The sequence below is a fragment of the Salmo salar genome, chromosome ssa12 (assembly GCF_905237065.1).
Source record: "Salmo salar chromosome ssa12, Ssal_v3.1, whole genome shotgun sequence".
In the NCBI taxonomy this organism is placed as follows: domain Eukaryota; kingdom Metazoa; phylum Chordata; class Actinopteri; order Salmoniformes; family Salmonidae; genus Salmo; species Salmo salar.
In genome coordinates this window covers 15,170,193-15,182,500 of record NC_059453.1, presented here as the reverse complement: position 1 = coordinate 15,182,500, position 12,308 = coordinate 15,170,193, and the positions used below count along the sequence as shown (strand labels likewise).

Sequence of the window (12,308 nt, the reverse complement as noted above, 5' to 3'; positions counted from 1 at the left end):
CAGACCTGATCTTTGGGCTGCAGTGTTTAAAAAATTGTAGGAACTTGGGGATCATGATGTTCAGGGGTCTGTTGAGAGCATCACTGTCCAACAGCTCTGAAGAATCCTCACAGATCTTCTGCAGGGCTCCGAAAGAACCCTGCACACACACACACACACACACAGAAAGTTAAACATAAGTCCTACATAAACAATCAAAAGATTAGATGGGAGCGTGTGTGTGTGTGTGACCTCGCAGGTATTGTAGTCTTCAGAGTTGAGCAGGTTACAGAGTTGAGGGAGGAGTTCAGGCCATGTCTGCAGCTCTCCTTTAGATGCTATGGTTGTTATCAAGATGCCTGAGAGACAGGAGGCAGAGGGTTACACACACACACTGACTAATAGGCACATACACACACATTTATACACAACATTATTTATTGTGGGATTCTGTTCTACCTTGTTATTTTTAGTACTGCATTGTTGGGTTTAGAGCTCGCAAGGAGGAATTTCACTGTATGTGACATTAAAACTAAAACTGAAACATGAACACACACACACACACACACACACACACACACACACACACACACACACACACACACACACACACACACACACACACACACACTTCATCTTGCTGATGAACACATACTCCCACACAGACTGACACCAGTACCTGCAAAGGCTTAACCACCCACACATCCTGACTCACTTTGCAGCACACACACTCTCTCTCTCTTACCGATGGTTGCTCTGATGAGGGGCGAGGGATCTCCAATGTTGTTGAGACATTCCCTCTTGATGAAGTCAGCTACCAGAGGAGGAAAGTTCTGGTAGTGGGCCTTCACATTGTTCTTCAATATGAGACCACTTAGAGAACGGGTTGGCTCATCTAGAGAGAAGGGGGGGGGGGGGGGGGTTGAAAGGAAAGAGGGAGAGAGAGGGAACGATTAGTAACCACTGACTGATGCTCACAACCGTTTTTTACATATCTCAGACAGACAGACAGACAGACAGACACTTACCCTCTGATTTGAGGCTTGTAAGGACGAAGATGAGATAGTTGTTGAAGTCTGGGAACTGGTTGAGCTGTTCCAGTTTCTACACACTGTTAAGGAACACCCCTTCACTGACAAAACAATCAACATGTCAAATCACCAACAATCCCACACACATTCATGACTCATCTTTCACTCACACCCCGAGGAGACACATTATGAAGTATGGAAAACAATCACACAGCCTCTCTCTCTCTGGAATGCAGACACACTGCTGTGTGTTTGAGAGGATACTTCCTGCACAGCTCTCTGTGTGGCTGTGTCTGGAGACTGGGAGTCCTTCAGCAGCTGAAGCACCTGCTGCAAACCCTGTTCATCCGGCTGCCACTCCATCCTACACACACACAGAGAGAGAGAGAGAGAGAGAGAGAGAGAAAGAGTGACTGGAAGGTTTCTCTACATTTTCCTTACAGCCTCCACCGGCTCCATAGTTTGTTTCTACTAGTGTCGCTGTCACAAGCAGAGTTGTCTCTCTAGCCCAACATCACATCAGAAGCAGAGTAAAGAATAGAACGCGTCAGTCAAGGGTCGGAATGCAAAGAATGCATTTTAAATCACTAGCATCAAGACTAGCTACATAACCAACCTGGAATCAAAATAAATCACATCAACCGACGTTGACAAAGTCATTTAGCTACCTACCTAACGTTAACTAGTTAGTTAGTAGTAATCAGTCCCCATTATAAACTCAATACGTAACTAGCCAACGTTACCTAATCTAGTTTTGCCTCCGCAAGTATTCCGCATTGCATGCTAATAAAGTAGGAAGTCCCTGGCCGGCTTGGGCAAGTAGGCCGATACGGCCTCGCATTTCGCCGCTAGTGACATTAGCTCGTTAGCTAGCTAGCTACATAAACATCTAACAAATTAACGAGTGTAGACATTGTTAGCTAGCCAGGTGCAAACGATAAAGACAACACAATGACATATTATATAGCTAACGTTGGTTATTTGGCTAGTTAGCTTGTTAGTTAGGTAGCTAGCTAGTAGCTTCATGTTGAAAGTGCCGCCAAAGAAAGCCTTTACCTGGTCGCACCGATTTGTCAGATCCGTAATTGCTTTGTTAGCAGTAGCTACCGGTACCGTGGCAATGAGCATTTACAGAATGGCAGATGCAATCCAGATGTATTTAGTAGCAAAGGGTTTTGATCTCTCACTTTGTTTTTAGAGCAAAGAGATAATCCCGAACCCCCTTTCTGTTGCGATAAGTAGCTCTGGCTATGTGTGAGAAATAGCTGTCATGTCAGATTCAAAAATCCACCAGCAGGTCCTTACTCGGCTTCCGTAGATAGCTCAATGTTCCATACGCTTGATTAGTTTTGCCCAATCGCCGATCTGTTCACATCACACGTGATTACACTGCAACATCAGTTAGGTCAATATAATAGACAATCTTTCAACAAAGTCAAAGTCAAATTTCTATTTACATTTACCAGTGAGTGAATAGACAGTGTAAAATACAATTTTATGGCATGGAATAAACGTCTACTTTTTAATGCCATGTGGGCCTAGCTGCTAGGCCCTAGCAGGATGGAATCGTCTGTGGGGGGTCATCATATATTAAACAGGTGTGCGTGACAGCCAGTCAAAGTCCACCACCAAAGACAGGGAGGAGGAAGTTACAACAGGTGGACACAACAAAACCCGTCCTCTCGTCCAGGGTTTCCCAAACTCGGTCCTGGGGCCCTTCCTGGGTACTCGTTTAGTTTTTTACCTAAAGACAACACAGCTGATTGAAATAACCAACTCATCATCAAGCTTTGGTTATTTGAATCAGCTGTTTACTGCTAGGGCAAAAAACAAAACGTGCACACGGGGGCCAGGACCGAGTTTGAAAAAACCGCTGATCTAGTCTAGTGTTGTTGAGAAATAAAACCTTTGTGGTCAAATATTTGAATATATATTTTCAGATTCTGTAATACATCAAGTATGAGTCATTGAGAAATTTCAATATAGGGTAACACATTACCACTTTCAGAACACAACTTTATTGGACTGTCATATCAGTAACTAAACACACAAAAACTGCTCAAAATACTGACATAGATCAGAGAATACATGCATGGTCAAAGAATGTCTTTACTCGACAGAGGAAGAAGACAGGCAGGAATGAAGGGATTGTTAGTGAGAGATGGAGATGGCCAGAAGAATGAAAGTAGAATGGATAGAGGAGAGGCACGAGAGATGGGGTGATGTAGGAGGAGAGCTAGAAGAGCTGAGCAGAGTGATGAGAGATGGGGTGATGTAGGAGGAGAGGTAGAAGAGCTGAGCAGAGGGATGAGAGATGGGGTGATGTAGGAGGAGAAGTAGAAGAGATGGGGTGATGTAGGAGGAGAGGTAGAAGAGCTGAGCAGAGGGATGAGAGATGGGGTGATGTAGGAGGAGAGGTAGAAGAGATGGGGTGATGTAGGAGGAGAGGTAGAAGAGCTGAGCAGAGGGATGAGAGATGGGGTGATGTAGGAGGAGAGATAGAAGAGATGGGGTGATGTAGGAGGAGAGGTAGAAGAGCTGAGCAGAGAGATGAGAGATGGGGTGATGTAGGAGGAGAGGTAGAAGAGATGGGGTGATGTAGGAGGAGAGGTAGAAGAGCTGAGCAGAGGGATGAGAGATGGGGTGATGTAGGAGGAGAGGTAGAAGAGATGGGGTGATGTAGGAGGAGAGGTAGAAGAGCTGAGCAGAGGGATGAGAGATGGGGTGATGTAGGAGGAGAGGTAGAAGAGATGGGGTGATGTAGGAGGAGAGGTAGAAGAGCTGAGCAGAGGGATGAGAGATGGGATGATGTAGGAGGAGAGGTAGAAGAGCTGAGCAGAGGGACGAGGGGATGGAGGGATGAAAATGAGAGGTGTTGGTAGTGCTCAACAGAGGGAGCTGATCTCGCTCTTGCTGCAGCCCCACTTGCAGCAGGCGTTGGAGAGGCCCACCACGACATCCCGCCCCTTCCTGTCCGCGCTGCGCAGCGCCTCTAGCACTTCCTCTGACATGGGCGAGCGAGCCAAACGACTGAACACAGCAGCGGCAGAGCCTCCCTCCCTGACCTCGCCTGCCCAGCCCTGGGCCTCCAATCCTGGACGCTGCTTGCTGGCGAGGCTGGGGATGGCGTTGGAGCTCCATGGGCTGTAGGCCTCAGTCTCCTCGTCAATGGGGATGTCACCTGGAAGGAAGAGGAAGATAAAATGATTTGAATGCTTAATAGAAAATAAATGGCTACAGGAACAACTGGTTCTCTTGCAAGGATTGATATTAGATATTAGTCTATGGTGCTAAACGAGAGAAAACATCTCAGTATGGTTGGTCCTACAGTAGCAGACAGTTGAGTAGTCAGTCAGTCAAACAGACACGTAGGCAGACAGACATTTAGACATGCACAACAAGAGAGACTGACACACACACACACACACACACACACACACACACACACACATGCAGGCATACATAGACAATCAATCCCACACATACACAACCACAGCCACAGGTGCACATACACATCGTCTCTCACAGACACACACCCATCTCACCTGCATCGCCCACTCCTCTCCTCCAACGCGATCCTCCGCAGGTGAAGATGACGGCCCGTATAAACTCTCTCCCACACAGCTTCACCCCGTAGATAGAGTTAGAGTGGCCCTCTAAAGCCTGCACCATACCCACCAGTGCCACCAACAGGCCAAACGTCAACACTGCAGCCTTCCACATGATCAGGAGCGACAGATGGAGAGAGAGAGGAAAGAGGAGTCCAAGAGAAAGAGCCTTGAAAGTGATAGCCCGGCTGCAGGTGTGGATCAGTGGTCTGGTGAAGGTTTGGTGAGTCTCTGTGTGTCTCTGTCGGTGTCTCCTTCGCTCTCACCCGGTGGTGCTGTGTGGTTCTCTTGGCGGACCCGGAACCCCTTATATAGAGAGCCCAGCGCCGCTGACTGAAGCTTTATGCGTCCTACGGAACCCTCATTTTCTACATAGTGTACAACTTCTGAACACAGCCAATTGGATTTCCTTTGGGCTCTGGTCTAAAGTAGTGCACTATACAGGGAATAGGGTTCCACTTGGGGTGCCCCATGACTATGACCAAGTCTCCCCTCTCTCTCTCTCATCCCCTTGGCCTCAGAGTACAGCCAGATAAGAAATGACTAAGACCTGAGACCTTTAGGAGAACAATGGTCCCAATAAGAGAGGTTGCGATTAAAATGGTGTCCCTGGTTAAAAGGTCACGTCAGAGGTGTAGTCTTTAATCTAATCGTCAGCGACCTTTCAGTGTTTCCTGGTTGCTTCCAGTGTCACAACTTTGGGAACCTGCTATCTATCATGTCTGGTTAGGGATAGGATCGCTATTGCTTCGGGTTTTAAATGAACAAGGAGTTGGACCTACACACACATGCACTAATACTGACACATAAACAGACACACAGGAGCACATGCAATAATACTCAACTCCCCATGTCTGTCCTGTATAGAGTATTAGTCGTGACTCTTGTGACATGGATGGATAAAGAGAAAGTAGCTATGTTGCCATTAACTTCCCTGGTGTATTTTTGTCAACATTTTCAAAGTTTGAAAGTGGACAGGACAATTGCCTGCCGCGATGCGGTTCTATTGAACGTGTCGATACAAACAGCTTTAATTAAAAAACTATTTTTTTTTGCAAAAACCTGTCGAATAAAAATTATGTGGTTTGAAATGTTTCCATAATCCTATTAGGCAAATTGCGCATTAATAAAGTGACGACAGCCTGTATGCCCTGCCCATCTATATTTTATGTCTCAGGTAGCCCACAAAAGCCAGCATGGATAGAATGCAAGAATTGAAAATATTTGCCATATTCTAATAATTCTCATGTGCCTACTTATTGCCACCATGGTCCGTGCCATAGTGTAACTTGTACTCAAGCAGGCCTAGATGATCTGAAACAATTTAATGGTGACATTTCTAATTGGAATGTGAAGCAATTCAGGCATTCTTGAAAGTCAAGGAAATCCTTGTCGTGCAAAAAAAAAACGTTTTTATTGTTGAATAAATGCATTTTTCAAGCGGTAGGCCTAGGCATTATAATGGCACGTGGAGTAGAGCTTTATACTTAATAACATCACGTGCAGTGTTGCCAACTCCTCAGTAAGGAAAGTAGCTATTGGCTGTCCTAAAAGTCGCTAAGTGACATCATCACCTAATTTGCATAATTGGCCATGTGCATGTAATTGTGATGGACGCTGTAGGAGAGAGGAATAACATCGTGGGAGAGACAAAAAGTGAGTAAAAAACACCCTAACTATGTTTAGAACTACAAATGAACTTTCTTCTGTCGATTCTTGTTTTTTTATGTCACAATTCCAACCCTCCTTTATCCGGGCTTGGGACCGGCAAAAGTGACCCAAAAGACTCACTCTGGCGGAGTTACTTCGTTTTTTATTACATTTTTTATAAAAAAAAATTGTTTTTTAGATTAGTTTTTTACATTTACATCCCGCCCTGAATGTAAGCCAGGGCGGGATCAGCCAGCAGCGGCTTCCCGCATGCACGATTCATTTGCAGTCTGGCCGCGGAGGGGTGAACATCTCCTGCTCTGACTGCAGCTGGGAGGGACTGCTGCGCGAGGACTGGGCAGCATGTGAGTGCTTTGGGACGGGGCTCACGGCAGCACCCGCTGCTCGTTGAGAAGAGTAAGAACGATACGTGCTTTCATGTCAGAGTCTCCAAAAGTCTCCAATAACACCAGAAAAATTCGCTAGATTTGTCCCTAGTCACTTTTTTGAAAATGTGTCGCTAGAGGGGTCTGAATACTCGCTAAATATAGCGACAAAGTCGCTAAGTTGGCAACACTGATCATGTGCACCTTCAAAATGTATTCGGAAATCATAATTTATTTGAAAAACACTGTTTCCATCATCGTTTGTCGCGATAAAAATAAAAATCCACCTCTGTCAAACAGATAAAAATGTATTCAATCTTTAAAAAATGTATCCTACAGTACATCTGCCATTTTCCATTACACAAGTCGCAACGTTTGCTTTTGTCTAATAAACTTGGGTCAATACAAAACCTGTCTATTGTCACAACAACAGTTTCCTTGGCCATATATTTGACGTCACTCACTCAAGAAATTTGTTTGAGTGTGTGGGCTTGTAGGCCTATTAGGGTTAGCGTAAGGTTAGGGTAGGGTTAGGGTAAGACTTAGGGTAAGGTTAGGGTAGGGTTAGGGTAAGGTTAGGGTAAGACTTAGGGGTTAGGGAAAATGGATTTTGAATGGTAATCAATTTTAGGTCCCCAGAAGGATAGTACAACATATGTGTGGTGTGTGTGTGTGTGTGTGTGTGTGTGTGTGTGTGTGTGTGTGTGTGTGTGTGTGTGTGTGTGTGTGTGTGTGTGTGTGTGTGTGTAAGGGAGAAAAGATGAAGAGATCTGTCATCATTTATTGTTGTCAACATGCATTTTTGACCTAATGCAACCGCAAGGCTCTCCAGAGGGTAGTGAGGTCTGCACAACGCATCACCATCACCATCACCATCACCGGGGGCAAACTACCTGCCCTCCAGGACACCTACAGCACCTGATGTCACAGCAAGGCCAAAAAGATCATCAAGGACAACAACCACCCGAGCCACTGCCTGTTCACCCCGCTACCATCCAGAAGGCGAGATCAGTACAGGTGCATCAAAGCTGGAACCGAGAGACTGAAAAACAGCTTCTATCTCAAGCCCATCAGACTGTTAAACAGACATCATTAGCCCATTAGAGGCTGCTGCCTATAGTTATAGACTAGAAATCACTGGCCACTTTAAGGAAGGGAACACTAGTCACTTTAATAATGTTTACATATCTGCATTACTCATCTCATATGTATATACTGTATTCTATACTATTCTACAGTATCTTAGTCACTCAATAATGTTTACATATCTGGTATTACTCATCTCATATGTATATACTGTATTCTATACTATTCTACAGTATCTTAGTCACTTAATAATGTTTACATATCTGGTATTACTCATCTCATATGTATATACTGTATTCTATACTATTCTACAGTATCTTAGTCACTTAATAATGTTTACATATCTGGTATTACTCATCTCATATGTATATACTGTATTCTATACTATTCTACAGTATCTTAGTCACTTAATAATGTTTACATATCTTGCAGTACTCATCTCATGTGTATATACTGTATTCTATACTATTCTATTGTATCTTAGTCCATTCCTCTCTGACATCGCTCGTCCATATGTATATAGTCTTAATTCATTCCTACTTAGATTTGTGTGTATTGGGTATATGTAGTGTAATTTGTTAGATATTACTGCACTATCAGAGCTAGAAGCACAAGCATTTCGCAACACCTGTTGTAACATCTGCTAATCACGTGTATGTGACCAATAACATTTCATTTGATTTAATGCAGGGGTTCTCAAATTCTTTGGGGCCAGGGATCCCTTTTGTAGTAGCAAATTCATCAGGGACCCCTCTTTGGCCGGGGTAGGCCGTCATTGTAAATAAGAATTTGTTCTTAACTGACTTGCCTAGTTAAATAAAGGTTAAATAAAATAAAAAAGAAACAAATAATAAAATCACAACTCGAGTGAGATTAAAATAGCTTACAAGGAGTTGTACTCTGATGTTTGTTTCCTGCAGTAGGCTACATGGCTGGACGAATCAAGTCTTGGGCCCTAGGAAAAATACATTTAAAAGGCCTCCTCTTGGCATGGGATAATGTCCAGCTATTCTACACATTTTGCAATGAGGCAGAGAAAACGTTTCATTTTTAAAGCATAAATTACCATGCATTTTATTTATTATTATTATATCTTTTTAAACATATTTTGAGATCTGGCTGTGGAACCCCTGCAGTACCTCCGCGGACCCCTAATGCATATGATAAATTGCTACATTTTAAATGTACAGCAATAATCAATTGATTGGAATAATTTCACTGACAGCGATCCAACCATTATGAGAACCAGGATCATGGCTAGAAAGGAACCATCTTTGTAAAAAAAAAAATTGTTGCATTCTAGCTAACCCTAATCCCTTTCCTAACCTTAACCTAATTGTCCTAACCTGCTACGTTAATTCTCCTAACCTGCTGCGTAAATTCTCCTAACCTGCTACGAAAAGTCAATTCTGACGTTAATTTGACAGAAACTGGATCCATTCTAGCCATTACCCCGAGGAAATGGGAGAACCAGGGTGTTTTCCTATTACTTTTAGTGGGTAGTGAAAGTGATAGACAGAGATTGACAGCCAATCGGTTGATATAAAAATGATTGACATAAACATGCTCCAATGACATGACGACAAACGAGTGGCATCGCCCCAAAATTATCCAATCAAAGTTAAGAAGAGGGCGGGATAAAGACGGGTGGGTAGCAACAGTTGCCCGGGTGAGGACGAGGCGCCATAGTCACGGTAGTCGTGGCGACAAGAACCAAGCAACGAGAATCAACAACAACAACAACAACAACCAGAATCATTAAGAAACAAACTTTAACGCCAAAGCCAGGAATATTCCAGGGGAAATTTGAGGTGAATAAGCAACACCTTTATTAAACCGTCGTCTGATGTTTATGTCTGAATCATTTTGTTAAGTTGTGTAACGTTTTATTGCTTTTATCTAACGTTAAGAGATGGAATAGCAGTGGTCCCAGCTAGTTGCTAACCGCTTTCCAAACGCAGACGGTTGTTATGACGATGTCAAATCTGTTATAGGAATACAAAATGGCGGGTGTTGTAATATGAGAATCTTGTACTTTTAGTTGTTCGAAATGTTTGTCGACAAAGCTTTTAACATGAAAAATCATTGTTAAACTTAGTGAACGAGACATACTTGTCACATGTTCACGGATACTTTTGATTAGAAAATCACTTTAGATTTTCGAACTTAAAAAAAAAAATCTAATCGCAAAACAGACATAAGGGGCAGTGTGTGTAAACTGAAGCATAGAAACGAATGTGTCATGAAGTTGACCGTTATTTTATAGTTGTGAAAAAGTTTTCTCTCTAGTAAAAGTGATCGTCATGCCCGTACTGTGCCAGATCTCATGCTCTGCTGTCCTCGCCGTGGCTGTCACGCGGGGAGGGGAAGGTGGGTTGAGCCTATGGGTGGGATTGACATTACCTGAAGCCAATGGAGAAGCAATATTTAGAAGCATACACCAATGGCAACTGGAGAAAATATGATATGATATGCTAGTAGAGAAGGAGCAAGGTGCGTTTTCTGTATGCTTTTGCTATCAGAACGTGTGTGTGTGTGTGTGTGTGTGTGTGTGTGTGTGTGTGTGTGTGTGTGTGTGTTACACAGTTCATAAATCCTCACGTGGCATATTCTACTAGTGGAAACTTCTCATTATCAAATGTATGTAATGGCATAGTTAAAGGGTCTATATGCAATCATTTCATTGGATATAAATATTCTAATAATTTGTCAGAGCTCACGCCACCCACACCTCAGTGCTTTAGACCAGGGTTTCCCAAACTCAGTCCTGGGGCCCCCTGGGTGCACGTTCTGGTTTTTGCCCTAGAACAACACAACTGATTCAAGTAACCAACTCACCATCAAGCTTTGGAAGAACCTTAATGTGCCTCAGCCTCAGACAAAATACTCACTTCCACCCTTGTTTCTGTCCACCTTTGTCAGTGTGCTTTCACAAGAGGTGAAATGAAGTGTGTTGAAAAAGGTTTGAAAGTTGTGTTGGCACAATTCTACACATGGTGTGTGTGTGTGTGTGTGTGTGTGTGTGTGTGTGTGTGTGTGTGTGTGTGTGTGTGTGTGTGTCATAACCAACTCCTTCCCTTATCCTTCCCCCAGAGTGGTGGTCTTGGTCCAGCTGTGGCGGTAGTCATGGCGACCCCAGGCTACACAGAAGAGCTCCAGCCGGCCCCCAGCCCAACGCTGTCACCATAGCAACGCAATCAGCCACGCCCTCCCGCTCCACGCCAACCCAGTTCAACCAGTCAGTGTCCATTGTCTCCACAACCGGACAGGACAAACTTCCTGCTCAAGCCACGCCCACCAAGGCCCAGAAGACAGTGGTTCTGGCCACGCCTTCTCAGACTCAGTTTGTTACCGCGGAGATCCAGAGTTCTGCCGTTCAGCAGAGTAACGGACAGAGTTCCACACCACAGTACATCGTAGTGACCGTTACAGGTGTGGCATTCTCACTCTCTCACTCTCTCAGGTGAGAGTAGCTGACATGATGAAACATGTCTTCTACCATAGCCACACTTTCCTCTCCTGACGACTGTTACCATGGTTATCTACCAGACCTGTAGGACAAGCTCTCTGAGGTCCAGGTTGGTTAATGGTTGGTCTGTTCTCTGAGGTCCAGGTTGGTTAATGGTTGGTCTGTTCTCTGAGGTCCAGGTTGGTTAATGGTTGGTCTGTTCTCTGAGGTCCAGGTTGGTTAATGGTTGGTCTGTTCTCTGAGGTCCAGGTTGGTTAATGGTTGGTGTGTTCTCTGAGGTCCAGGTTGGTTAATGGTTGGTCTGTTCTCTGAGGTCCAGGTTGGCTAATGGTTGGTTTACTAACCCAGTGGAAACCTAAAAACACCATTGTAATTTAACCTGCATTAGGCCATTTAGCAGCCACTTTTATTCAAAGTAACTGACAACAGAGACATTTTAGTGGCCGCAGCGGGATTTGAACCCACAACCCTTGCCAACTGGTCCACACAGGACTACCGTTACCTGGGCTGTAGGAGGGAAATACTGGCATGTGGCTAACCTTTCTACTACTCATCTCGGAAACTCAGAACAACCATCTTGCTTAATTACATACAGTGAGGGGAAAAAAGTATTTGATCCCCTGCTGATTTTGTACATTTGCCCACTGACAAAGAAATGATCAGTCTATAATTTTAATGGTAGGTTTATTTGAACAGTGAGAGACAGAATAACAACAAAAAAATCCAGAAAAATGCATGTCAGAAATGTTATGAATTGATTTGCATTTTAATGCGGGAAATAAGTATTTGACCCCCTCTCAATCAGAAAGATTTCTGTCTCCCAGGTGTCTTTTATACAGGTAACGAGCTGAGATTAGGAGCACACTCTTAAAGGGAGTGCTTCTAACCGCAGCTTGTTACCTGTATAAAAGACACCTGTCCACAGAAGCAATCAATCAATTCGATTCCAAACTCTCCACCATGGCCAAGACCAAAGAGCTCTCCAAGGATGTCAGGGACACTGATTGTAGACCTACACAAGGCTGGAATGAGCTACAAGACCATCGCCAAGCAGCTTGGTGAGAAGGTGACAACAGTTGGTGCGATTATTCGCAAATGG

At 44.0% G+C, this 12,308-nt stretch overlaps 3 protein-coding genes across 3 annotated transcripts in view; 1 reads left to right on the top strand and 2 right to left on the bottom strand.

The window, feature by feature from the left end:
* Positions 1 to 2,335, bottom strand: part of LOC106598389 (transportin-2) — a gene marked incomplete at its 3' end in the record, with an annotated part of 6,669 nt that extends 4,334 nt beyond the window's left edge. The window contains 6 exon segments of the mRNA XM_045690816.1: positions 6 to 139; positions 232 to 338; positions 725 to 874; positions 1,008 to 1,083; positions 1,275 to 1,374; positions 2,067 to 2,335. Of these exon segments, the coding sequence (XP_045546772.1) occupies positions 6 to 139; positions 232 to 338; positions 725 to 874; positions 1,008 to 1,083; positions 1,275 to 1,373 (566 nt within the window).
* Positions 2,336 to 3,800: 1,465 nt separating this feature from the next.
* LOC106600268 (relaxin-3) lies at positions 3,801 to 4,895 on the bottom strand. Its single transcript, XM_045690817.1, has 2 exons — positions 4,556 to 4,895; positions 3,801 to 4,191 (listed from the first exon to the last, which is right to left on the bottom strand). The coding sequence occupies exons 1-2, from the start codon at positions 4,731 to 4,733 to the stop codon at positions 3,896 to 3,898; spliced, it is 474 nt and encodes a 157-aa protein (XP_045546773.1). The 5' UTR covers positions 4,734 to 4,895; the 3' UTR covers positions 3,801 to 3,895.
* Positions 4,896 to 10,043: 5,148 nt separating this feature from the next.
* Positions 10,044 to 12,308, top strand: part of LOC106564142 (MHC class II regulatory factor RFX1) — a 59,799-nt gene continuing 57,534 nt past the window's right edge. The window contains 2 exon segments of the mRNA XM_045692056.1: positions 10,044 to 10,110; positions 10,834 to 11,172. Coding sequence (XP_045548012.1) covers positions 10,044 to 10,110; positions 10,834 to 11,172 — 406 coding nt within the window.